Source organism: Scardinius erythrophthalmus (assembly GCF_964197995.2).
Source record: "Scardinius erythrophthalmus genome assembly, chromosome: 3".
Lineage (NCBI taxonomy): Eukaryota > Metazoa > Chordata > Actinopteri > Cypriniformes > Leuciscidae > Scardinius > Scardinius erythrophthalmus.
In genome coordinates, this window is record NC_138223.1 from 15,161,804 (window position 1) to 15,189,718 (window position 27,915).

The following is a 27,915-nucleotide window of genomic DNA, read 5'->3' on the forward strand; positions in this document are numbered from 1 at the left end:
ACAATCAACTTTTTAAAGTCTTAAGTCATTTCAACTTACATTAAACTGACTTGAACTTACATAAAAATGAGTTGAATAATATAAATTGCTTAACTTATTTTGATGAGTTAAAGCAGTGTAAAAGCATAGTCATATTGATCATATTGGGCCTATTTTGTTTTGTTTTGTTAAAAGTTATGAAGCAAATCTCTGCCGTTTCCCATTACACTGTGTCAATATAATAATACCCGAGAGTTTTTACACAACTCAAAACATATTGATTTGTCATGTAATAGACTATTTATTTATCTATTTATTTATTTATATTTATTCATTCATTTAGTCAGCTTAAAAATTAAATAAGAACGCTCCACACCTCTGAAGGTGTTTTTTTTTGTATTGCCTTTACCAGAAATGTGTGCATTTGTCATTAAAATGTTGCTGTTATTGTATTTGTAATATTAATTTTTTTTTACAACAATGTAGCCTTTTATACAGTCCATTTAGCACACTTTGCATGTAATTAGATTTTCAATAGGACTAAGAATAACGAGGTTGTAAGCAGTTTCAGAAATAAAACATTTTGCATATGCAGTACAGTGCTTGCTTTTATAGTTAAAACCCTGGTGAGCATATATGCAGTAATTTTTCACAACCAAAAATGTTGTATAAAGTTTCTTTGTAGGCTTTGTAGGCCTTGAGCCATTCACATTTATTTGATCTTACTTAGTTTGAACCTTGCATGACATTTGACATGAACTAGGTCAAGTAGTTATTGTGTCGTGTAAGTTTATATGTAGGTGGAGAAGAGAGACAGGAGATGATCGAGTGGGTTTTGATGCAAATATCCACGCGTCTTTCTTTGTGCTGAACAAGCGGGTATCACGTTGAGCTGCTCAAAAGATTGGCGATTGTGCAGTCCATCCATCATAACGTTATGAGAGCAACAGTCCTACACAAGAGCACCAGCTGAACAATATCTACGCTGCCATGATTAGTCGTGTACGGCTGGTACCATTAACTGTGTTTTTAAAAGGGACATCTGCGTACGTGTGAATTTGCCACAGGCACATTTGGGCTTAACAAAAGCTTTCTAATGATATCAAATGATAAATCACATTATTTTGTTACAGATTGCACGATATTATGACCCATCAAACGATCCAAATTGCTGCACTGAAAGGGGGGACTGGTTAATAAATCAGTCTAATTTTTAATAAACGCTTAAATTCTTAATAAATCATTTTTGTTTCCATATGTACAGAACATTGTCTAGGCCTATGCCTCGTGCGTCGTGCCCACGACGTTTCTTACAACAAAGTGATTCATCTATCAGTTAAAAAAACATAGTTAAAACACGTAAAATTGCTGGCCAGTGCAATCAGTTTCACAGCTGGATAGCCTATATAATGAATTTTAAAATGATAGGCCTACATAATAGATTCACATGCAATCCAACAACATTTCAGATTCAGAATAAGATTATGAGTTTCTCACGCACAAAATCACCAAGATATTCGAATCAATACAACAATTCGACAAAATTCGACTGAAACTAGTTCCTGATAGGTGCACGTGTGCTTGTATTGACCTAGCGCTGATAGCTTTTTTTCTTCTGTTAAAATCCACAAGTAGCCTATAGGCCTACTATAATATGCATTTCAACAACAAATTATAACCATTTACAACACATTTTATAACAATTATTTTCATATTCTGACATGCTTCGGAAAACTGAATGAATTCCTTGGATTTTTTTAAAACTATAGCCTGTTTATCGGGGTAATATTACTAAATGTCTTACTAAGAAAATACAATTATTCTATGGCTACAACTCCGTCTCCTTATAATTTTCAATGGTGAATTATATAATTATATATTATATTTTTTTATTTGTTGGAATAAAACATTTCAAATAAACGGAACGACTGTGTGTTTTATGTTTTATAAATTCTAAAACTGAGCCGTCGTTCACCAAGCTCATCTGGTGCATACGCAAATACCGTGCGCCAATGTTATACTTACGTCATAACATCGCGCAGGTTCAACACTGAAATAAGCGTGTGAGAGTATGCAATGGTGGTGGATCGAGTTGTTTATGTGATATTCAAGCTGTCAAAATGAGGGATACTCCGCTGTCAAACTGCGAGAAGCTTTTTCTTCTTAAAGCTATTCAAGAGAAAAAAGTAAGTTGCACCTTGTGATTATATATTTTTGACTTCATTAGTAATGAAAAGTTGTGATTATTGTCATTCTACATCTCTAGCTGACTAACTTAGTAGTTTTCTGTTTTCTGTAGCGCTTAGATGGGAGACAGACATACGATTACCGGAATATTAAAATCACCTTTGGAACCGATTATGGCTGTTGCATCGTGGAACTCGGGAAAACAAGGTATCAGTTATAGTTGCTTTAAAAATGACAAACCACCGATTATGAAGTCATAACAATCTCTTGTTTACTATCTAGGCTTAAGCCTAGCCTAGTCCAGACTAAAATGCATCATTGAGTGGAAAGCCACTTGCACTGATATAAAATATGTCAGTGCCATTGTTTTGTCTTAAGATGCACACCAGTAATGTTTTTAAGGCATGTTTATAAAAGATACTTAAATGTCCTAATTTGACTGAGGCCAAATCCTGTCTTAAATCTAAGCCCTGTCTGTGAAACCAGGCCTTAGTCTACTTTGTTTGGGTACTTTCTCGAAAATCCCATTCTGAACACGTGTTTTTCCTTTCAGGGTGTTGTGTCAGGTCACTTGTGAGTTGGTCCCTCCAAAAGATTCTCGTCCCACAGAAGGCATCGTGTTTTTTAATTTGGAATTGTCTCCCATGGCATCGCCAGCCTTTGAGCCCAACAGGTTCACGCTGTCTCACACAATCATGTAAATTATTCTCTTGTGTGTTTTCTTACCTCCTAATTCCTGTGTGTTTGTGTTCTATAGGCAGTCAGAGCTGTTGGTGTTGTTAAACAGACAGCTTGAGAGGTGTCTACGGAATTCTAAATGCATAGACACGGAGTCTCTATGTGTAGTTTCAGGAGAAAAGGTGATATACGTACCTGTCATATGATATATGCAATATCATTCAAAAGTTTGGAGTCAGTAAAACATTCTTTTAATGAAATTAATGCTTTTATTCGGCAAGGACGCATTAAATTAAAGTGACAGGAAAGACATTGTCACAAAAAAAATCTATTAAATATTGTTCTATTGAACTTTGAATTGATCATAGAATCCTGAAAAATGTATCATGGTTTCCACAAACATATTAAGCGGCACAACTATTTTCAACGTTGATAATAATATTAATATTATTAATAATAAAATGTTTTTTGAGCACCAAATCAGCACATTAGATTGATTTCTGAAGGATCACTGAAGACTGAAGTAATGGCTAATGAAAATTCATATTAAATTAAAAATAAAAAGTTATTTTAATAATATTTCACAGTTTTTACTGTGTTTGATTAAATAAATGCAGACTTGGTGAGACATGAGAAAAGAAAAAAAAACGTACCGACCCCAAACTTTTAAATGGTAGCATAATTTCTTATTCTCATAGTAAAAACCAGAACAAATAATTCATCCTATTTGCCACTTGAAATGTCCCTTAACTCACTGTACCTCTGTTATCGACAGGTTTGGCAGATACGGGTTGATGTCCATGTGTTAAATCATGATGGAAACTTGATGGATGCAGCAAGCATTGCTGCCATATCTGCACTCTCACACTTTAGGCGGCCAGACGTCGCTATTCAGGGACGAGATGTTACTGTGGTGAGTCCTGAAACCCCATAATGGATGCATTTGGCAGGTGATATCTTTGTATTAGTGGTGTATTCCATTTTTTTTTGTGTGTGTTTTTTGTGTTTTGAGCAGTTCAGTCCAGAGGAGAGAGATCCAATTCCTCTGAGTATTTATCACATGCCCATATGTGTCAGCTTTGCTTTCTTCCTGCAGGGGTAAGAAACATCACATGCACACAATCTCTTACAACAATCTATTTACTGATATGATTTTGCTAGCCTGGGTTTTCCCATGCTGCCTTGGGCGCAGCGCGATTTTATTCACGCTGCTAGGCAGCCTGGATTCCATGGACCAGATTTTCACCTCAGCGAGGGGACCAATCACAGAACGGGGAGGGAGCAGCAAGACGATGACGATGAAACGATTGGCTATGAGCTACGTACGGGCGCATTTGATAGACATTCGTAGCGCCCAATAAACGGCTCTGGGCATTCGTAAACCACGCCTCAAATACGAGAAAATGAACATGTGGTTCCCAGACCACGTATCAATGAGAAGAGGTCTGACCTTAGCCAGGCTAGATTTTGCTGGTAATTAGGAAAATGGATTCTATGGAAGCTTGTTTACGCTATGCATTAAAAAAAGTATTTCTCTCAATTTTCAAAAAAAAAAAAAAAAAAATTCTAACAATTGTTTACGTCTTGTTTATAACCTGAGTTATAATGTCAGAATTGCGTGATATAAACTCGCAATTCTGACTTCTTTTTGCTTGCAATTGAAAGTTTATATCTTGCAATTCTGACTGCTTTTCTCAGAATTGTGAGATATAAACTCGTAATTGCAAGCTATAATGTCCAATTCTGAGTTTATATCTCACAATTCTGACTTCATAACTTGCAATGGTGTGAATTGCGAGAAAAAAAGTCAGAATTTTGAGGAATAAACTCGCAAATTAATTGCGAGTTATAAAGTCAAATTATGAGGAAAAAGGAATGACTTTCTAACACGCAATTGAGACACTATATTATGCAATTCTGAGAAAAAGAAAAGTCAGAATTGTGAGATATAAAGTCGCAATTTCCTATTATTTAGGGGTGGGAACAAGCTTCCATAGAATTCACTGCAATTTACTTATTGCAAATACTACTATGTAATGTATAGTTGCATTTCAAACTTGCCTTTCTCTTCTATTCTATTACAGTAATTGCTTTGTTTTCATTTGACATAAGAGATATTGTTTTACAATCTTTGTTTACTTATTCCTTCCTAAGCTCATATTTGCTTGTGGACCCTTGTGAACGAGAAGAGCGAGTGAAGGATGGATTGTTGGTGATAGCCATGAACAAACATCAGGAGATCTGCTCCATTCAGTCCAGTGGTGGGATCATGCTACTGAAAGACCAGGTAAGAGTGTGTGTTAGTTATAATTTATTTGGTCTAATTTGACTTTTTAGTTAATGTCATTGATTTATCACATACTGAACTTTCAAAACTGTCTTTGACTATTAATCTGTACTGTAGAACCATAAACATTTTGTTTTCCCACAGGTTTTGAGATGCAGCAAAATAGCAAGTGTAAAAGTTTCTGAAATTACACAGCTCATCAACAAAGCCTTAGAGAATGACAAAAAAATCAGGTATGTGTGTAGTTTAAGATGATTTTTTTAAATTACATTTAGATGTTAGAATTTGATCTTCCAATTCTTACAAGACATTTTATCACTCTTTGTGTCATATTACAGCAAATATAAAGCATTACAATAATTAAGATGTATATTATACATTTATATTAAATTGATTTACTGTGTTTTTTGTTTGTTTGTTTTTTTTTTAGAAAGGAGGGTGGAAAGTTTGGCTTTGCTGAGTCCATGCCCAAAGAGCGAATCACAACTCTTAAGAGAGACGAAGCCCCGGTGGAGATGACAGATGTCAAAGAGACAGCCAATGACATTGTGACCAGAACAGAAACCTCCACAGAAGCGTATCTGATTGCATACAGCATGGGGACATGGGGAATAGCCAGTTTTAGAACTCATGTTGATTGAGAATGTTTTAATATCTTGTTTAGGAATGCAGAAAAAGCAGTGTGATGGTTTGACGTCTCATTAGAGAAGCATGAAATGTTAAAGGAATATTGTATTGCTGTGCCAGGTGAATTTTTTCACCCTAATATTACTCCTTAACCCCAGAGCCAGTGTTCCCTCTCCTGTTCTTGTTGCTACGGGAACTGCACATGTAGGTGAGGGTATTGTAAACTCATGGGGACTCGATGAGGATGAAGAGGATGAACCTCAGACAGAGGACAGAAAAACAGGTAAGTTGTGTGAGAGACTTGTGTGTTTTTTGTGCTGTAGAGTAATAAACACATGATTTATGTTTGTTCTAAAATCTGAGAAGAAAAATTGTCTGCCCAAAAACGTGTGTGTGTGTGTGTCTGTGTGTGTGTGTGTGTGTGTGTGTGTGTGTGTGTGCGTGCAGATGAAGTGATGGTAATCTCAGACAGTGAAGAGGATGAAGTTGTCATTCTTAATGAAGAAGCCAAGTGAGTAAAGTCAATAAATCTGTTATCTTAGTTACCTCACTCATAAAAGTACAACATAACCACATAATGAATGCATACCCTGTGATATAACCAAAAATGTTCCTTTTTTTTAAGGAAATCCAAAAAGAATCGAAAATGAACTTCAGTGCTGCAGAGGATAAAGATGATCATATCAGACTCCCATACCACTGGACACTATTGGATATTTTTTGTATTACAAAATAAAATAAAATATGATATGGAATTCTTTTGTTTTTGAGTTATTAAAGTGAAATGAAAATACATAATGCTTCCAGTCATGTTAATTAACCGAATTACAAATATTTCAACTTAAGTTTTTTAAGATCTCTCACATGTAAAATCATTAATGTTATAATAAAACATATTCTGGCCAGTACGGGGATCGAACCCGCGACCTTGGCGTTATTAGCACCACGCTCTAACCAACTGAGCTAACCGGCCATCTTGCTAAATATGGTGGTACACACGATAACAAACTTAAATTTAGAACAAAAACATATTTAGAACATCTATCTTGAAAAATAAACTGTTCCCAGTCTATTCTCATCGTGCCTACTCAATTCATTTTTATAAATATCTTGTGTGCTAACTTTCAAGCATGGTTTCACCACATTACTGCGCATGCGCGTCCATCCTGATGCACGCTTGACAGGCACCAGCGGCGCGTTCCCGTCAGTAGAGAGGGCGCGCCCGTAGACGTTGCTGCTGCTCAGGCTTCAAGATGGCGGAAGCCCTGACAACTCAAGAGGAGGTGGTAAGATACCTAAATATTTCACTAGCCCTTCGTCGATTCCGCGGCGTTTCACGCTGAGCCGCCACAAGCTCATTTTTAGCATGTACTATGGTGATATGTCAGATAATACAGTTTGTGGTTTATTTATTAACGCGAATCGCGGCCCTGTAGCTATTTTTTTAAGGTGGCTGAGGTTAATGCTAGCCGTGTTAGCGAGCTAGCGACGCTTAACAGAATTTTGAGCGCTTTATTAAATATTTATTGACAGGTATGATTGTAGATTTTTGGAGAGCTGGTTTATTGTAAAACGACCCTTATAGTCAGGTCCGGATCTTCAAGATTGTGTAACCCTGTAGGCATTTTTGAGGAAAAGTTGTTATACCACATTTTTAGAAAGTTCTATGTCTCCTGAATAAGGATCCACCGTATAACATTTGAAATAAGGGTCCCATTTTCTTGTAATTGTTATTGAAAGAATAGGTGCATTATTCACAGCCGAAACACTAGAGGTGGATAGGGTAAATTTTTGAAGTTATAGATATTACCATAAAACCTTTCCAGTTTTTCACTTACATAGAGACAGACATTTTTTGTATTACAAGTTTTCTGAAATGTCATGTTTACATATGCAAATGAGGCATACCAGTATATATATATATATATATATATATATATATATATATATATATATATATATATATAAATAATTCGAGGGGCAGGCATACCAGTACGCGGTTCTCCCTTTCGGGCTAGCCCTGTCTCCTCGCGTCTTCACGAAGGTTGTCGAGGCAGCCCTTGTTCCTCTCGACGCTTCAGCTTTGGCTACGCGATTGAGTCCCGAGGTGGGCAAGGCAACACGGCATGCTCCGAGTCCCAGTGACTTCGACCTGCCGTCAGACCTTCACCCCGTGGACGAACCTCAGTCTTCTATGGGCTGGAGTGCCTATAGAACGAGTTTCCTGGCATGTTGTTGTATCAACAGATGCCTTCACAATGAGCTGGGGCGCCATGTGCAATGGACACGATGCCGCGGGCTCCTGGACAAGCGCCTTTGGCATGTCAATTGCCTCGAGTTGCAGGCTGTACGTCTCGCCCTGCACCGCTTCTGTGCGTTGCTCAGGGGTCAGCACGTATTAGTCCGATCAGACAATACCGCCACAGTAGCGTACATCAACCGACAAGGTGGTCTGCGCTCCCGCCGTATGTCGAAACTCGCCCGCCACCTCCTCATATGGAGTCAGAAGCATCTGAGGTCGCTTCGAGCCATTTATATCCCGGGAGACCTGAACCGTGCAGCTGATCTGTCTCGGTTTCGGCCTCTCGCTGGAGAATGGAGACTCCATCCCCAGTCGGTTCAGCTGATTTGGGATCAGTTCGGGGACGCACAGGTAGATCTGTTTGCCTCCCACGACTCGTCCCACTGCGACCTGTTTTATTCTCTGACCGAGGGCACGCTCGATCTTTGAAACCTCCATGTGTGGTTCCTGGACAGGACGAGGCAGGTTTGAGTACCCTACCACCAGCGGTGGTGGCTACCATCACTTCCGCTAGAGCATCGTCCACGAGACATGCCTATGCGTTGAAGTGGAACCTCTTCGTCAACTGGTGTTCTTCTAAACTTCAAGAACCCACGAAAGGCCCGATCAGTGTCGTGCTTTCCTTCCTGCAAGAAGGGTTGGAGAGAAGGTTGTCTCCCTCCACCCTGAAAGTGTATGGTGCCTCCATTGCCACACATCATGATGCAGTTGATGGTAAGTCCATTGGAAAGCACGACCTGATCATCAGTTTCCTGAGAGGAGCGAGGAGACTGAATCCTCCTCGCCCTCCTCTCGTTCCCTCTTGGGACCTCTCAGTGGTTCTGACTGCCCTGCAGAGTGCTCCCTTTGAGCCTCTGCAATCAGTGGAGCTTAAGTTCCTGTCAATGAAGACAGTGCTCCTGGTTGCATTGGCCTCCATCAAGAGGGTAGGGGACATGCAGGCATTTTCAGTTGACGAAGCGTGCCTGGAATTTGGACCGGCTAACTCTTACGTCATCCTGAGACCCCGGCCTGGATATGTGCCCAAGGTTCCCACCACACCCTTTCGAGACCAGGTGGTGAACCTGCAAGCGCTGCCCTTGGAGGAGGCAGACCCAGCCTTGGCACTGCTCTGTCCAGTACGCACCCTCCGTGCTTACGTAGACAGAACGCATTGTTTCAGGACTTCAGACCAGCTCTTTGTCTGTCATGGTGGGAAGCTGAAGGGAAAGGCTCTCTCCAAGCAAAGGTTGTCTCACTGGATAGTGGACGCCATTGCTTTGGCTTACCAGCAGCAAGGTCGACCATGCTCCCTTGGTGTGACGGCCCACTCCACCCGGAGTGTGGCATCCTCTTGGGCTCTAGCGCATGGCGCCTCGCTAACAGACATCTGCAGAGCTGCAGGCTGGGCAACACCTAACACGGCCTCTGGGCGACCCCCACGTGTGTAGTCCACTGTAAGCCTCTCTGAGCATGTGTCTTTCCCTCGGCAAGCCACCTTGCCACCCCTGGGTTTGAAATATTCCACCTGCGGCTGGACACCCCAGTGATTCTCAATATGCAGCCCCCTGGGGTCATGTGTATTCCAAGTCCCCCCCCTTCGGGCTGGGCATAATTGCATATTTCCACTGATATATGCTTCCCAGTGTACCTTGGTACCTTGGCATAATTCCAGCAGCTATTAAAAACTGTCCCTTTCATGTAAATGTTGTTTTTTCATTGTTTACATGTTTAAATATTCTGAGAATGCATAGTTTAGTTCTAATGTTTAATGTTTAAAAAGCAATAAATGCATTAAAACGTTTTTTTTTTGGCAGCCATTTTGTTTTTATTGTTTATGCCAAAACAGTGATGTTTACAACTTGTTATACGGCAGAAATGGATTCAGCACCTAAAAATCATATAGAAACAACACTTGAAGTACTTTTCCTCAAAAATGCCTACTGCATCTTATCCAGGGCTATTTATCTATTTTGGGACTCGACTATTACATGTGTTGGACTGAACACCAGCTGTCTAGCAGCAAGTAGCGTTAGGTTGGCATACAACGTAAATGTGACTCGCGTTATTTAGTCTGTTTAGTCTTATTCCAATATGACTGCATTAAATAAAAGCTGTTATAACACACTTCTGCATCGCTGTCCTGTCATATGTGTGGATATATATGAATGCCCATGTCGCTGTCGGTAAATAACAGTGAACCGGGTGTGTGATGTGCTCCAGTGCTGGAAAATGTAAGACAGGTAACTTAACGTAACGTTAACCTGTCTCACCACCGTGTGAACACTCGTATATAGTGCTGGAGCCTGGAGGTGCCATTTGTTCTGACTCGTTGAGGAAACGGTGTAATTATGAGTGTAGCATAACGTCTGTCAACACGATCCGTCTCTCTTTACAGATGTCAGATCATCCTCCTGCTTCTTCACATGCATTTGATTGAGTAGTATCATCTTTGGGCACTGCAGAAGTAAATGTTTTTTTTGTTTTTTTTTTTGTTTTTTTGCTTTGGCAAAACTGGTTCATTTTTGGAAAATCAGGTAATGTGAGGTAGATAGACTGGAACGTTATTAGTGCATTAACTAGTGGCTTGGTAATATGGATAACTAGAGGGTGGGATGTACAGTAATGTTATTTTAGCCTAGTAAATATATAAACTACCTTTCTATTAATATTTTGATTAATAGTACGTTCCAAAGAACATCATTTAATTGAAATATCTATTGTGTCCATCCATGCTGAATATAAGTATTAATTTCTTTGAAAAAGTTTTTTACTGACCCTCATTTTTTCAATGTACACTGAAATTATTACATAAAGATTGTCAAAATTTACTAAAACTATCTGAAAACAGATGCATTATTCATTGACAAGGCTGTTGGTAGATTTTGAGTTTGTTGGTTTGACATAGGAGAGTTCATATTTTTGTAATAATACCTGGAGAAAGCCATCCGTTAGCATTCCTATTCATCTTAGTGTATTTTGCCAAGAATAAACAGTGACTTTTGAATGGCAGTCAATGAAAAGAATGCTGTTTGCAGCCAGATGGTGTCATGCTAATCAGCCAAACTTGGCCGAGCAGCACGGTTATTGGCCATTACAATAATCTCAGAATGCCAAATATCAACTGATTTATCAACAAGGTTTATGTATTTTTATCATTAGGAATAGCGGTCAGACAAAATGAACACTATATAGGAAAACATTTATTATAATAAATATACAAAAATAAAAAAAATAGATGCTGTGAATGGGATGTGTAACTCATTAACATGTTTTTTTTAGATGAAATTTGTGTTTGTGTGTGCGTCAGGCGGTGGAGGAGTTTCTGGCTGAGCTGAGATGTCGGGAACAGTCTCAGAATGCAGATCTTGTCAGTCAGATGACAGCGGTTAAGTTCCTTATGGCAAGAAAGTTTGATGTTTCCAGAGCCATTGACCTCTTCCAAGCTTACAAGGTACAGTAACCTAAAATAAAAGGTGTGTGTGTGTGTGTGGTTGCTCATATGATAACATCCAATATACTGTGTGAGAGAGTCCATTTAAATTCTATCTTGTGTGTGTCTGCAGAACACCAGAATAAAGGAAGGCATCTACAATATTAACCCAAACGAGGAGCCTTTAAGGAGCGAGTTACTCAGTGGGAAATTCACAGTTCTGGTGAGTGTGATTTCAGATGAATGTAATGTGTGAACATTACTAATGAACAGATCAGCTTTTGGGAGGCTGTTACCAGTTTGCTGTTGCTTCTCTACTGAAGGAACATTTTAGTTGTACAGATTGGATATGGAATGATTTATAATCTCAAGTCATCGTTGTTTTTGTGGTCAGATCAGCTCTCGTAGTTGGATGTTAAAAACTATTTTAAACTATTTCAGATTTTGGACATTTTCAGTCATCTGATCAAATAGTAAATCACTTACATTTACAGGAATGTAATGAACTTTCTCCTAATACAATTAACAAAAAAAATGTGTTAAAAAAATTAAATGTATACTTTTATTATATCGGCAAGGACGCATTAAATTGATCAAAAGTAAATACTTTTAAAATGTTACAAATGATTTGTATCTCCAATAAATGCTGTTCCTTTGAACTTTCTATTCATCAAAGAATCCTGAAAAAATGTATCATGGTTTCCACAAAATATTAAGCAGCACAATGTTTCCAACATTGATAATAGTGTAAGACATGTTTCTTAAGCACAACATCTTCAGCATATTATGATTTCTGAAGGATCATGTGACACTGAAGACTGGAGTAAAAATAAGGAATAAAATACATTAAAATATTAAATACATTAAAATCTTTTAAATTGTAACAATTTCACAATATTACTGTTTTTACTGTATTTTTTTATCAAATAAATGCAGCTTTGGTGAGCATAAGAGACTTTTTTTCCAAAACAAAAAATTCCCAAACCTTTAAACGGTGGTGTATATCGGCATTTGCACTTTTTGAAATACTGAAGAACGAAAGACACGCCAATAAAAAAAAAGAAAAAAAGTAAGAAACCCAAACTTTGGCCAACTGCTACGACAAGAAGAATTTGGACACAATCATTTTTAAACACTTTCAGATTATGCGAAAGAAAAACTGCGCAAGTCGGAATCATTCATATTTACTGTTCCTGTAAATGAAGCAGAAAATAAAGGCCACCATCATTGATAAAGTGACGGCAAAGGAAATTTAATCTCTGATATCACACCATCACACACAGAGCAGTTCCATGATCTTTGTTTAGTCTGGTCGTTACTGTTTGTTTCAGCCATTTTTCATTCAGGATCATGCTGTATACAGAGTTTGCGCAAGTGTTTGTGTAGGCAGGTCTGATGTATTCATCACATCTTAAACAGTTTTCAGAGCACTGAGCATGCTAGAGAACTGTTCCAATGATATAAGGAATAATCAGTTTTAATGCGACTTCTACTACTTTAAACTGGTTGGCTACATTGACTGGTTTCACATGAACTTGCTGGTGATGTGTGTATGTATTAGTTACAATGTTGTGTATGCATTAATTGCAAGTATGTTGTGTATGTAAGTTGTATATGCATTAATTTGGCTTCTTTGTGTATAGCCCGGCCGTGACGCGAAAGGTGCAGCTTTGGCACTTTTTACGGCACGTCTCCATCGGCCAGACCTCACTACCCATAAGGCTGTTCTTCAAGCCATTATATATCAGCTGGACAAGGCCATTGAGAGGTAAAATAGACCACATCCATAAATCTGATCAAATGTAATGTGGTTAACTGCTCTGCATCTTCATCTGAAACATTTTTCTCTCCCCCTTAGTGTTCAGACACAGAGAGATGGGCTCATTTTCATCTATGATATGACTAACTCTACATATGCCAACTTTGACTATGAGCTTTGCGTCAAGATTTTGAATCTGCTTAAAGTAAGTGTTATTATGCTGTCAAGACCATCTGTCTGTTTCACAGTGTGTTCATCAGTAGAACTCGGTGGGGTTTGGATTTGCTCTTTTGAGCTCTATTAAGCTTTTCATCTGTCATATGTATTTAGTGTTATTAGGGCTGCCGTGAAAACGGCATTACTGTAATACAAGCAACCGCCGCAACCACGTTGTTCACGTGTTTTATTTATTTTAAATAAGGCTCTGCCATTCTTGTTTTACACTTCATGCATGTGTACTGAATGTTAAATAAGTTAATGATAACAGAGTGAACAATGTATTTTTTCCGGCCAACTGGTGCTTTTTTACTTAAGACTCAGTGTACAATTGTGATTTGTACATAGGATCCGTAGATTTGTACTAAAGCCTAAACAGACCGAGAGTGAGAGATAGACTGAGCAGGTGCGATTACCTGCGTCTGCCCTTTTTCAGGTCAAGGCATATATTTGTGAAAGAAAAGAAAGTTTGCCATGTCTGAAGAGGAAAGCGAAATCTTTGTCGTAGCATCCTGTCAACGTTTAAGGATATTTCCCATGAATGGCATCAGCGCTGGTCTATGCATTGAATCAATGCCATTGGTCTCTATGAGAGTTGAAGCATCACCCTGGTGACACATTGCTGGTCGGTTGAGCCTTGTAAAGTGGTCCTCAAAGTTAAAATTATTTCAACATCTCGTTTCATTACTGAATGAATCAGCGTTTTTGAACGTATTAGTTGAATGAAAGGTTTAATGACTCACTCAAAGACCGTCCCTGGCCTGGCCGCCACATAGTGCCGTAATAATGTAACCTGCACTGACTGACAGCCTGTCTAGAAAACGCAGAGACTAGCAATGCTGATCCTGGTGAAATATCAGCAATCTTAGAAATCCTCTCATCCAATAGCCCAACAAGCTATTTGTCAGGTTTCTATTCTGTTATTGTGGACCCTTATTTTGACATTCTGTTCTGTTTCCTTTACTTCCTGTTTCCCCGCTCTGTTTAGTTTTGGTTTCGTTGGTTACTAATTATGTCTTCGTATGTTTCTATAGTTACGTATTAGACATACTAGACAGTATGTGATTTGTACAGAGACAGTATGTCTAGTTTCCTTTGTTCTACCCATTTATATTAGCCTGGCTCCGCCCTCCTACGTACTTCCGCTCAATTTTTTATTTTACTTCAGTACTACGTCTGGGACTGCTGTATATTCTTAGGTTTCCAGAACCAAATTTTTTGTAGGACCAATCAGCGAACAGAGGGAGTGGCTGAGAACGATGACGTTGATGTAGTGCGTCAGTTTGAGTTGGAATAATGGCAGCGGAGAAAGATGTGAGAAAAGCTATTCGGTCCTTTGTTGCAAAACGGCCGATTATACAGAAGTTAAAGCCGGAGCAAGAACAATGTTTGCTAAGTTTTATTGGTGGCAATGATGTTGTGGCCCTCCTCCCCACCGGGTTCGGGAAAAGTTTGATTTCCAGCTCACTCCGTTAGCACTAGAATTCGTGCCAGAATTCCATTCTACTAAACTGCCGCAAGCAGTCATTTTGATCGCTATTCAAAGCTCTGGGCTATCTTTCATGATAAATCCCCAATTGAGAGATTAATACATTTATTGTACTAGGATGTCTTTTAAAAACAAAACAACACCATACTGTACATTTAAACAAGTTTAATTATAATTTATAAATAAATAATATTCGTAGATGCCCTGAACAAAATAGCCTATAGCCTATGTTTTCATGTTTCCACTGTTTGATCGTGCCCGCCGACACACACACACCATATTCCAGCATTGCAGCCTGTTCATTATAGCCATAATAAAATATAATAATAAAATAGTCAACATAACATATAAATTCAACTGCTTCTCAGTAGGCTACAATCCGTAGCCTACCATTTTATGCGTGTGATGATTTTTTCCGTCGATATTGGACCGTGAGTGAAGTTCAAAATCCTATGATAAAGAATAGTTTAGCGTTTAAATACATCGCAAATGTTGAAACATTTGGATTCTAATTAGAGAGTTACGTGAGCCTAACGCCGCTTACTTTCACTTTCGCTTATAAAGCATTTCACTTTGGCTTTAAATGTAATGATATTCAGAACAGAACAAGAATGAAAAAATAACTAAAGGCTTTAGTTATTTTTACATTCTTGTTCTGTTCTGAATATCATTACATTTAAATGATTTGTGTTGAATATGTTTAGTGTATTTTTTACCACATTTTATTGTTGCGTATATTGGTATAATAATACCGCGAAATTCAGTGCGGTCGATATGACCGTTTATGACCGAAATAGGTAAATAATAGTTCATTTGTTTGTTTTTTTGCCTTATGTGTAATTTATATGAAAAACATTTTAAATGAAAATACAGACGCTTTTAGGAAAAGTCAGGTACCAGAAGGATTGTATTTATTTTTTCAACAAAGTTATTGCAGATATAAAATTCAAAACGGTCAAAATGACCGCCATGGCAGTTCTAGTGGTGAATGAGTTAGCTAAGGCGAACGATAGGGATGCAAAGCCGATAGTTGTTGTCGTCTCCCCTCTTGTTGCACTAATGGATGACCAAGTGAAGGAGGCAGAAAAGTTGTTTCCGTATTGCGCAGTAGCCTGGTGATCACTGTACAGCATTTGCGGCAGATCCGAAACGACCGCAGCGGCGTATTGTTAATGATTAGACCCAGCTTCGACAGTTGACTGAATACATCACTGTCCTTAGTGTCAAATATACATTTAGAATTTACAATTGTTCCTTGAACTCTTAAATTCGATTAACAAAACCAGCAGCTCTCGTTGACAGACATCTTATTTTAAACATAATCCTCTGATCATTTGGACTTCTTGTTTCCGCCGGCCGGCTTCGGCGCATGACATACGTCACGGCCACACGTTAGCGATTGGCTATGGCAGATCCTGAGCGACTCTGGGCAGATCCAATAGTTTTGAACTTTAACAGAGAACCCGCCTACAAGGAAGTAAACGTTTCTCAATGGAGCGAGGCCAGACTCTCTGTACAAATGAAATGTACTAGAGTCTGGTAGAACCAGGCTACATTTATATAGCCCTGTGTTTCAGTTGTTCTTGGTCAGTTCTCGTTTATGCATTGTGTGTTTTGCATTATTGTCCTGCATGTTCATTCAGAGTGTTTGGATTATTAATAAAGCCTGTTTTGTTTTGAATCTCCTTCATCTTGGTGCCTGCTGACCACACTGTAACACATTAAATAAATAATATAAAAAATTGATAATATTGCATATCGCGATATTGAGCAACTCAAAATACAACAAGGGCTGGTGATATATTGCATTTTTACAATATATCATTCAACTGCATTTTACATATCGCTATGATTTTATTTACTTCCTTGAAAATCGTTGGTTTTCTTGCAACTGGCAAGGGTTTGTAATAGTGTCTTGAGTTCAGTTGCAAAAGCTACTGAATATGTTAGTGAACAAAATGTTGATAATATTGCTGTTTGCTATGTTACTTTTGTTCATATGTATTAACATTCAAAGGTTTGGGGTCACTAGTTTTTGAAAGAAGTCTCTTGTACTCACCAAGGCTGCCATCATTTGAACAAAAATACAGTAAATAGTAATATTTTGAAATATTTTGTACAACTTAAGTAATTGATTTCATTTTCAATATATTTTAAAATGTAATATTCCTCTGATGGCAAAGCTGAATTTTCAGCATCATAACTCCAGTCTTCAGTGGCACATGATCCTTCAGAAATCTTCAGATTTCTCAGAAATATGCTGATTTGCTGCTCAAGAAACTTTTTATTATTATAAATGTTAAAAACAGTTGTGCCGCTTAATGTTTTTGTGGAAACGTGTTTTTTTTTTTTTTTTTTTATGAATTTATTTGAAATAGAAATCTTTAGTAATAATGTAAAGGTATTTTCTGTCACTTCTGACTAATTTAATGCTTCTTTGCTGGATAAAAGTTTAGATTGCTTTCAGAATCAAACAAAAACATTCTGACCTTCATTTGAATGGTACTGTAAATGAAAATTATTAAGCATTTTTAGTACTTCTTGTGCTCATTTAACTAGATTTCCAGTGTTTTAGTTCTTGCATTTTGAATCTTCTACTTGGAAACAGTGGTTTGTTTGATTCCTCTGGTTGAAAAAAGTGGCAATAGAGGAAATAATGATCAGATCTTGAGAAATTTCCTGAAAAATGGGATTGTTCAAGTCGTTGAGTCCTACTATTTAGGGAGACTGTTGACCTTAGAAGGATTATTTTGAGAGTGCAACATGAGACAAAGTCTCTTTGCTTTGTCCAGAAATGGTGAAAAGTATGTAGACATTCCATTTTAATTAACCCAGAACAGGTGCAAAAAAATCAAGCATGCAGTCACACGGCCTCCATAGACAAACATTTTAGTAGAAAGAGACAAGCCTTTTTTGTTCAAGAATTACAATGCCCCAGTGCACATAGCAAGATCCATTAATAGATTATTTAATGAGTTTTGTGTGAAAACTTGACTGGCCTGCACAAAACCTGGATCTGAACTTCACTGAACACCTTTGGGATGAATTGGAACGCAGACTGCAATCCAAAACCCATCACTCATCTTAACTGCCTGGCCTCGCTGATGCTGTACTCTCTGAATGGGAGCAAGTCCCCAACATAATGCCTTCCCAGAATAGTGGAAGCTGCAGCAAAGAGAGGATGAACCGCTTATTAATGCAGATGGTTTAACAAGCACATGGGTTTGTAGGCATACGCTATATGTCTACACACTTTAAGGCATATAGTGTATTCAAAGATAATCCACCCGTGAGAAAGTTGAGTCAGTACTTTTTTTTTTTTTATATGGTTTAAAACTTTATTTAGCAAGGACACATTAAATGAATCAAAAGTGACAGTAAATACATTTATATTTGTATAAAATAGTTGTATTTCAAATGAATAAACTTTCTATTCAAAGTATCCTGGAAATTCTTTCCACAAAAATATTAAGCAACACAACTGTTTTCAACACCGATATTTTCTGAGCAGCAAATCAGCATATTAAAGTGATATCTGAAGGGTCATGTGAGATTCAGATGTGGGCCGTTCACACCAAGGATAACTATCATCTTTGTGTGAATGGGCCTTACTGGCTGATACAAATTCAGCTTTGCCATCACAGGAATAAATCAACCAGAAAAGTTATTTGAAATTGTAATTATTTTTCACACAATAGTATTTTTTACTGTATATTTGATCAAATAAATGCAGCCTTCATGAGCATAAGAGACTTATTTTAAAAACATTTAAAATTCTTACTGACCTCAAACTTTTGAACCATTGTGTATGTTCCTGATTTTGTAGATGGTTTGTTTAATGGGTGGGTCTGTGAATGGAAATACCACAGTCCTTTGTGTATTGTGCTTACTGTCTGTCTTTTTTGTGATTTAGGGGGCTTTCCCTGCTCGTCTGAAATGCGTCTTCATTGTGTCGTCTCCGCTGTGGTTCCGAGCACCGTTTGCGGTACTCCGTCTGTTTGTGAGAGAGAAACTGAGAGAGAGGGTATGTCTAGAGCTCTGAATGACTGAATATACAAACATTAAACTTTTTGAAACTCTTGGAAGGTTTCAATAATTTGAATGTGATTGCTTATTTATATTCATGTGAATTTCTTTTTTCTCTACCTCTGCAGGTGTGCACTGTAAGAGCCCACGAACTGGTTAATCACATCCCGGTCAACTCCCTTCCAGAACATTTGGGTGGCTCGTCACAGTATAGTCACATTGCCTGGATCCAGTCCTGTGTCAACTCCAGCCCCAATCACCCCAATAACTCTTCCTACGTCACTGCGGACTGCTTGGGCAGCCTGCTCCGCTCCTACTCCATGGAGCATGGGCAGAACACCTCAGCTGACCCCTTAACTGCCAATACTTCAGGGGCCACCCTCCTGGGGGACGGACTGAACTCGAACTGTACCTTACTAGATGACGGCAATGCCAACCTGCAGAACCACAGGGCTGCAGGGCACGCGCATTGGAATGGCTCTGTGCTGCCAGGTTCCGGGGGCATTTCGGGATCCAACGCCAATGCCGTCAATGGCCGTGGCCGTCAGCCGCCCCCACAGTCAGACACGCCACCAGACACGCCCCTACATCACAAACACACAGCCGGTGCTATATTACCAGGAGTAGGAGGGACTATGGGTGTGGAAGGAGCATGTTTAGACGACAGTAGGCAGGATGGCAACGGTGCTGAGGACAGCCAACAGGAAATGGAGTTTCTGGAAGAGGAAGTGGATGGAGATGGCGTTCCACCCCTCCCACTGAAATCAAGGCCGCCACCCCTCCATCACAGCCCCACTCCAGATATGAGCTGGTTTCCGGGAACGACGACGGAAGCGGCTGCGCTGTCGGTGCACGTGGCTGAGCCGGGCGGAATGAGCCTGCAGGATCTGGTGCAGCACGTGAAACGCAAAAAGAAGAAGGGCATTTATCAGGAGTACGAGGAGATCCGCAAGGAACCTCCTGCTGGAACCTTTGACTACTCGAAGTAAGTGACATTTGCATTTGGTTGTTTGACATATGATAAACTTCTTTGTCTGTAAATGTATTTGACGATACATTTACAGACCAAGAAGTGTTTGCTTGTATAAATATGATATTTATTCTGACAGGAAAGCCTCTAACCAGATAAAGAATCGCTACAGTGACGTCCTTTGCCTTGACCAATCACGCGTTCGGCTCTGTCCGCTCAATGATGAGGACGACGAGGTCAGAGTAATGCCCATTTCCCCTTATGATGATCTTCATGGTTGTCATTGTTCATTGCAGTCATATTATAGTATTATTTAAGTATTTAATATTAGCTTCTTTCTTTTTTTTATTTTAATCGTAGTAAATTTATGTGTGTAATGTTAGGGATGCACTGAAACCGAAAATTCTGGAAGCACTTGGCCCGAAAACTGAAACTTATGTAATTGTATTAATATTAGACTTTTTAATTAAATTCAATAAATATATTGAATCTGAATTTTAAAAATACAAGCCAATAAAATAAAAATAACCATACTTTTATTTAAAGTAACACACCAAAAGGCTTCGACTCACCTGCTCGGCAGGGCTGTGTGATTTGGGGAAAATATCTATTGCGATTTGATTTGCAATTTAATTTTGTAAAGTCAAGTTTCAGCTCAATATTCTCAGTAGTGTGCAGCACACACTCTAAATTAAAGGAGTACAACATGCCTTTAATTTTAGACCCCTCCACTACCTTGTAGTCTAGCAGATGCAGTGTGCCCACTATTAAAACAACTGCAAATAACACTTATTGTCATACAGAGCTGCATAAGTGCAGTTATTCAATAACCACAGTCTGTCTATATGCTGGGGCATATATTTTCGGCTTTTTTCCTCTTTCGGCCAAAAACCTTACATTTTCGGCGGGCAAAATTTCGGTGCATCCTTTCTAATGTTTATGTATTTTCTGCTTTATATCAATTACTGAAAGCAATTTTTAAAAGTACTAGCTACTGATAATAACACATTACATTTGATTATTATTTTATTTTATATAGACGTCTGACTACATCAATGCTAGTTTCATGGATGGTTACAAGAGGAGTAATGCTTACATAGCTACTCAGGGTGAGACTTTTTGTTTTTCACAACTAAACATTTTTTTGTGAAGTACACATACAGTAAATGTGCATGTAAAATATTGGCTTGTTTCAGGGCCTTTGCCAAAAACGTTTGGAGACTTTTGGCGAATGGTGTGGGAGCAAATGGTTTTAATCATTGTTATGACTACAAGGTTAGTTTCCTTCTATAAAAAGTTGTATTGCTTTTTCTTTAAGATTTTTTTTAATGATGCTTTAACAGGATTTTGGACACAATAATAAAGGGCTGCAGCCTGCAACTGACAAATACAATACCGTTCAAAAGTTTGGGCTCAGTAAGATTTTTGCTTTTTTTTCAGCAAGGATGCATGAAATTGATAAAAAGTGACAGTAGGACTTAAACATTTTTACAAAAGATTTCTATTTCAAATAAATGCTGTTCTTTTGAACTTACTATTCATCATAGAATCCCTCAAAGCATCATGATTTTTACAAAAGTATTAAGCAGCACAGTTGTTTTCAACATTGGTAGTAGTAAGAAATGTTGCTGCTGAAAATAAATGTAAAAATATTAAAATAGAAAAGTTTAATAATATTTCACAATATTACTGTTTTGCTCTATTTTTGATTAAATAAATGCAGCCATGGTTCTTTCGAACCAACATTATAACATTTTACTGACCCAAAACTTTTAAACGGTAGTGTACTGGTTTGTCAAATACTTCAATTAAAAAAAGCTTTGTTGTTTTTTAATTTAATCGAACGCATTCCAAATTAGCTCTAGAAATAAATTTGACAGACAAAATTATTGCGCTCCCTTCCTTTATGCTGTCCATTTTCTTTGACATGCAATTAAAATTGTGGTAGAGTTATATTGTTGCAGCCCTATGATAGTTATTTACATTTTATGCTGTTGAATGACAGAAATAGTAATTTAAACAGTATGAATTTTTCATAGAATGTTTGTCCTTTTATTCTGTTTATTTATCTTTTGTCTTCATCATATTATTGTAAGGATTAATGTCTGGTACAGAAGACCAGTATAATTCTTGACAATCTTATCTTTGTCCATCTCAGAGTTGTAGAGCGAGGCCGAGTGAAATGCGGACAGTACTGGCCATTAGAGGCTGGCCGCACTGAGGATTATGGGTACTTTTTGGTGAGAAATGTCCATATTGAGATGTTTCAGGACTTTAAGCTATCACACTTGGAGCTCTTCAACACTCAGGTCAGTCCCTCAGTCTCTGTTTTTACTTTTGTTACCTATATATTCTTTTTACTGTTTTTATTACGGCTGGGCATTGACAAATGTCACGATTCGATTTCTGTTCATAAGCTTGTGATTTGATTCAGATATATTTGATTCGGTTAATTTTTCTCTCTTAGCTGGTACATTACTATGGTTAAAATGAACAACTGATTTGTATACAATTGCATATAATGCATTTTTTATAATAATAACTTAATATTAATATAGTGTAATTATAGGAATATTGTTATAAAAAATATAATAATTAGTATAATAATGAGTACAAATATGAATATGTAATATAGTGTGTTTTTTTGAAAAATGTTCCTCTCCTTTCAATATACTTTCGGATGTTCGTTCATGTTTATTTTGTGCTGTAACTAGTAGTAAAGAGGAAGAGATGATCGGTTCACGTGCCACTTCAACTGAGGCTATAGCGATTTGTCATATGAAAGAGCGCCAAAACCACATTTATTGTTTGAATTTAGTTGTAAAATTGAAAGTATTGAGACTGCTGTCTTGTCTGCCGGTGCGTCCTCTTTGCTCTGCAATGTATTCTGGCGTGTGGCATGAGATCAGGGTTGTTGTTGTTTTTTTGTAGGGATGTTAACGATTAATCGATGATCGATTAATTGTCGATAATACATTTAATCGATAAAACTTATCGATCATTGATTAAGCAGGTTCATGCGTGTGCGTGCTGCTCAACCGCAAAACATGTATAGCGAGCACGCCGGAGTTATGTTTGTGACCATTTTACACCTTCATCATGACTATAAGTTTGCGTGTGCATTCGCATCCTTTTGTTTTGTGCAAATGTAAGTTGTAATGTTGTGTTTATTTTGTGTAAGCCTATCTATATCTGTTTTATCTCATATAGGATGCATTTGGTTAAGAATTAATGTAGTAAAGCTTAAGGTGATCCTCTTCAGTTTCAGCGTGCGCAGCTCAAACGGCAATGCACGACTAATAATGACTATTGGACTGTCATATTACATAACATTATAAAGAGAACAATATTGTAATAAAATATTGTGAATTATTTGGGTTTAGTTGCCATAGTCGCGTTGCTCCAGAAATAGCGCGTCCACAACATGAGTCATTCTGAATGGCACGTAACTTAGTTCAAGTTCACTTGTGCATTCGCTTAATTTTGTGCAGATATCATTTGTAATATTATGTTTATTTTGTATATATCTGATTAATCTCATATAGGATGCGTTTCTTAGAGTTAAATAACGCGCTAGCAAAGTGCTCCAGTTTAACGGTATTCATTCAGCGCGCAGCTCAAACAGCAATGCACGGTTAATAATAACTATGATTAGGACTGTCATATTACATAACATGAGAACACGGTTTTATTAAATCGTTGTTCAATCGTTAAAATTTTTATTAAATCGTTATTAATTCATTGGGTTTAGTTGCCATTTTCAGCGCGTTGTTCCAGGAAGAGCACGTCCACAACAGTCAAATATTCCAAGCACGCATCTGAGGCGTTGGTGACACTTTCCATTAGTCGTTATATTTGATTATTAAATAATTAATTTAATTAAATGATCAATGACATTGAAACATTTTACAATCCTACCAGCCCTTTATTTAGATTAAAAACCGTTCTCATTCATTTGGTGAGGAACATAGCGTTTTGTGCAGTATTTGCACACCCTGTCATGCTGTTGGCCATATGCCACTGCAGCAGACTCATAATGCAGTGTTACGGCTTACGATTAATAGATTAATTGATCGTTAATTTAAACGACGATCGATCTTGGGAATTTGTTAAAATTGACATCCCTAAGGTATGTAAAATCTTCCCTTACTCTACTGGTTTGGCTTTGTTTGTACTCTGTGTCTTCTGTTGGAGTGCTACAGCGCCCCACTGGTCGAAACGCGTTATCGCTTTAAATTAGGCCATTTGAGAGATGGTCCTCACTGCGGAACAAGAAATCCACGGGGAGGAGTAGGATCCAGATCCAACTCCTCCCACCTTACATATACCTAAACCTACCCATCTCCACCCCTTAATCCCTAAACCCACCCCTAAACCTACCAATCTCCACCCCTTATATCTGGATCCAACTCCGCCCCCCGGATCTCGTGTACTGCATTGAGGTGCTACTGCCATTTGAGAGAGACTTTTCGACAGCAAAAATAATTGTCGACTAATTGTTTCAGCCCTATGATAATTCATGAAGTGCTTATAAAATGTGTAAAGGAGTGAAAACAGCACCAGGAATCATTGTGCACACAAATGAAGATCTGACGTAAGGAGACAGTGTTTCCGATGCCTGTGTCGAACCATAATGGGCAATGTAGCTCCTATGACGAGAAAGGAACGAGAAGGTTTGCTTGAGCATTCTGTCCTTTTTAGGATCGCATCCTATTTTTGGTTTGTTTAGATGTCCTTGCATTCATTTTTCAGTCAAACCACACCAAGGTTCGGTTGGCAGCGTTCACACTTATTTAAATGAACTGCACAAACAGAGAAATGGCGCCAGAGTCTGATTCAATTGAACCAAACCTGCCAAGAGTGAACACACCCTTACATCACACACTTATTGTGTAGTTACAAGGGATACGTTGAGGCCTTTTATATGTATGTTGATGTCTATAATAATGTAAATGACAGCACAAGCTTCTCTTTCAGACAGGGGAATGTAGGGAAGTGTCTCAGTATCTCTACATGAGCTGGCCAGATTTTGGTGTTCCGAAGTCAGCATCAGCCATGTTGGATTTCCGGGCACACGTGAAACAGAGACAAGAGTCCTCATTACGAACACTGTATCCTGATTGGACGGGCCCCCCAGGAGGCCCCCCAGTGCTGGTGCACTGCAGTGCAGGCATCGGCAGAACAGGTGAGTCTACATTCTTTTTCCATCTAATTTCTTAAAGGTGGTATCAGTGATTTCAGGCCCAAAAATATTTTTATCACATTCATCTAATCTTTCCTAACAATCCGCTAGATGCCCGCCCCATAAGCATGCCGTGAAAAAAACGCGTCTCTGTAGGCAGCCTAGGCTCTGAGATCTGCACACAAAAACAAATGGTTTAGCCAAACACTCAAAACCAAAACAAATAGTGTTCCAACCAATCAACGATAGGAGGGTGTTGTGAGGTTTTGAGCCAGCTTTTTCTTCAGCTCTGACTTCGCGTGCAGCCGTGCACGAGCACAAAACCTCACAACACCCTCCCCCTGTCGGTGATTGGTTGGATTTGGTTTTGAGTGTTTGGCTAAACCATTTGTTTTTGTGTGCAGATCTCAGAGCCTAGGCTGCCTACAGAGACGCGTTTTTTTCACGGCATGCTTATGGGGCGGGCCGCTAGCGGATCGTTAGGAAAGATTAGATGAATGTGATAAAAATATTTTTGGGCCTGAAATCACTGATACCACCTTTAACTGCACTATAGCGTGTCTTACAAGCCTTCTTTATTCTTCTCCCTCAGGCACGTTTTGTACTTTAGACATTTGTCTCTCCCGTCTGGAGGACATCGGGACAGTGGACATTAAGCAGACGGTGCGTCGCATGCGGACGCAGCGTGCCTTCAGCATCCAAACCTGGGACCAGTACTACTTCTGCTACAAAGCAGTGATCGAGTACGCCCAACAGAGCGGCCTGCTGCAGCCCGTGGAGTGGTCCGACACAGAGCTGGAGACCGACAGCGAGTGAATCAGGAAAAACAGAACTCGCACGAGAGGGCGCAAGAGGCACAGAAGGAAAAGAAGTGGTCTTTTCCCCTCTCCGGGCTACAGGTAGACTCCACTGCCACCTCTTTTCTTCCGAGGAAGATGCGGAGATAAAGAAACGAGGAGCGGAGGATGCTTTTATCCTGCCACTTTTCAAGCCCTTCTTTTTACTCTGATCTGAACGAGATCAGAGACTGTGGCTTGGCGTACGAGTTGTAGCATTTTTTTTATACATCTAAATATAAATACTGACTTGCACATGTGGAATGACAAACTTGAAAAATCCAGTTTATCGTATTACCTGCTCTTTTTTGCTCAAAGTGTTGTCGAAATTCAATATCACTCAACTTGGGGTTAAATTCATAAAACTTGAATATTCTTTTTTTTCTCTCTCTCTCTCTCTCTCTCTTCTCCGTCACATTTAAATAGCAATTTATTTGTGTCTGAACAGGTTCCAACAGTTTTCTCGCCTTTTTTTTTTATATATTATTTGTGTACTTCACCGTTAAACTAATCTTCAAGCCAAAGGTATGGTGTCGAATGCTTGGATGTATCCGTAAAGATCGTTGTGACTTAAACCCTTGTATATCTTGTAGCATACATTTATATATTGTGCATAACAACCTTTGAAAAGCCTTGTTTTAATATAATACTCTTAACTTTCTTCAGAATTATGTGTATCTATATACACATCTATATATATATATATATATATATATAAAGAATATATGTATAAGTATATGTTGGGTTAAAACAAAAGGAAAAGAGGAGGAACACAACTACCGGTATGTTATATATGGTGTATCTTGGTGACTGTTCTAGAGGTCCTGCAGTTTTAATTTTTTAACTTACCTTAGTCCATGATTATCCAGCCTTAATGCAGGGCATCTATCGTTCACAGAGTGTCTCAACTGTTAGATTCTCTCTGAATTCTGGCCCTTAACCTTCAATCACTGCCTTGCTCCCTCTAAAGTATGAACTTTGACTCAGCTGGTTTTTTTTCCTACCTAGAAAAAACAAAACAAAAAACTATGAGCCCCAAGTTGAAGTATCCTGAGCCGCACGGACACTAATTCTGTTACCACGATTATCTAAAGTGTTCCGTTCTGATGTGAAGTGTTGGAGTCATTTGTTACGAGTGAGCTGGGGGTCTTCAGCTGTGTGGTGTGTGGAGTCCTGGGGTCAAAAAGCCTCAGTTTTTGTGCCTTCAAGTTTTCCGTAGCGCAATGTGTAGTTTCAGGCAACGAGTAGAACAACTGGTCTCACATGCATATAGGGAATTTATTTTAATCTCAGGGGTGTACTTGGTGTTTTCCTGCTCTCAAAAACGTCATTTGCCTCTCTGGTAATTATTTCCACAAAAAAAAAAAAAAAAAAAAAAGAAGAAAAAAAAAACTAAGTATACAAATTTTATTTTGAATTTTATACAGCATCATGTATTATATTCTGTTTTTATTTATGCCTTTGTAGAACTTCAGCAGTATTGAAATTTGAATGTTGGTACGAAAAAATGAACAGTCATACTATTTTAAACAGATAAGCTAAAGAAATCAAACCGTAAAACAAAAGACTGATCAGTTTTATTTTTTTTAAGTTGTTTTAAGTTCCGTGTGGAGTCGTGTTACTCAGCATTTTGTTTTGGGAGAAAAAAAAACCTCAGTTATTTTTCCAGATGCCTGTAGCAGAACCTTTTTCATACTCTGTGAACTGTTAAAGGGCCAAGACTGAAACGGACATGTGACCCATCAGCACGCCTGCCACTAACAGTTTTTAACTATTTGCCAATCAGCGAGACAGAAAGAGGTTTTACATGTAAGAAAACCAAAAAGAAGAAGAAGAAAATAAAAAAAAAAACAAGATATGAACTTGAATGTTATGATTAGATAAAAACCACGTTGTCTTTGGGAGAACTTTGGAATGCTTTCTCCTTGAATATCAATGCTTGTATGATGACACATGGTAGTGAAT

At 38.4% G+C, this 27,915-nt stretch overlaps 2 protein-coding genes across 3 annotated transcripts; both read left to right on the forward strand.

The window, feature by feature from the left end:
- Window positions 1–1,983: 1,983 nt before the first annotated feature.
- On the forward strand, window positions 1,984–6,513 carry exosc9 (exosome component 9). Its single transcript, XM_081360375.1, has 12 exons — window positions 1,984–2,165; window positions 2,279–2,373; window positions 2,720–2,839; window positions 2,924–3,026; window positions 3,620–3,757; window positions 3,860–3,942; window positions 4,999–5,131; window positions 5,276–5,364; window positions 5,562–5,708; window positions 5,923–6,041; window positions 6,206–6,269; window positions 6,384–6,513. Exons 1-12 carry the CDS (start codon window positions 2,100–2,102, stop codon window positions 6,406–6,408), a joined length of 1,182 nt encoding a protein of 393 aa, XP_081216501.1. The 5' UTR covers window positions 1,984–2,099; the 3' UTR covers window positions 6,409–6,513.
- Window positions 6,514–6,955: 442 nt separating this feature from the next.
- ptpn9b (protein tyrosine phosphatase non-receptor type 9b) lies at window positions 6,956–26,611 on the forward strand. 2 transcript variants are annotated; one of them, XM_081362296.1, is made up of 14 exons: window positions 6,995–7,044; window positions 10,438–10,506; window positions 11,350–11,493; window positions 11,606–11,695; window positions 13,116–13,240; window positions 13,331–13,436; window positions 18,850–18,960; window positions 19,091–19,947; window positions 20,072–20,168; window positions 20,972–21,041; window positions 21,129–21,207; window positions 22,091–22,241; window positions 24,910–25,117; window positions 25,707–26,611. In XM_081362296.1, the coding sequence occupies exons 3-14, from the start codon at window positions 11,419–11,421 to the stop codon at window positions 25,928–25,930; spliced, it is 2,193 nt and encodes a 730-aa protein (XP_081218422.1). In that variant the 5' UTR covers window positions 6,995–7,044; window positions 10,438–10,506; window positions 11,350–11,418; the 3' UTR covers window positions 25,931–26,611. The 2 variants fall into 2 exon arrangements, with proteins under 2 accessions (XP_081218421.1, XP_081218422.1); XM_081362295.1 differs by lacking the exon at window positions 10,438–10,506 and having other exon boundaries at window positions 6,956–7,044.
- Window positions 26,612–27,915: the final 1,304 nt, after the last annotated feature.

What these genes read in the sequence shown, in the direction of transcription:
- ptpn9b (XM_081362295.1), top strand. Translation starts at nt 7,012, where the DNA reads ATGGCGGAAGCCCTGACAACTCAAGAGGAGGTG. An exon ending in AGATTTTGAATCTGCTTAAA is followed by an intron (nt 13,437 to 18,849) that starts GTAAGTGTTATT and finishes TTTGTGATTTAG; the next exon opens with GGGGCTTTCCCTGCTCGTCT. An exon ending in TGCTTACATAGCTACTCAGG is followed by an intron (nt 21,042 to 21,128) that starts GTGAGACTTTTT and finishes GGCTTGTTTCAG; the next exon opens with GGCCTTTGCCAAAAACGTTT.
- exosc9 (XM_081360375.1), top strand. Translation starts at nt 2,100, where the DNA reads ATGAGGGATACTCCGCTGTCAAACTGCGAGAAGCTTTTTCTTCTTAAA. An exon ending in TCATGCTACTGAAAGACCAG is followed by an intron (nt 5,132 to 5,275) that starts GTAAGAGTGTGT and finishes GTTTTCCCACAG; the next exon opens with GTTTTGAGATGCAGCAAAAT. An exon ending in GACAGAGGACAGAAAAACAG is followed by an intron (nt 6,042 to 6,205) that starts GTAAGTTGTGTG and finishes GTGTGCGTGCAG; the next exon opens with ATGAAGTGATGGTAATCTCA.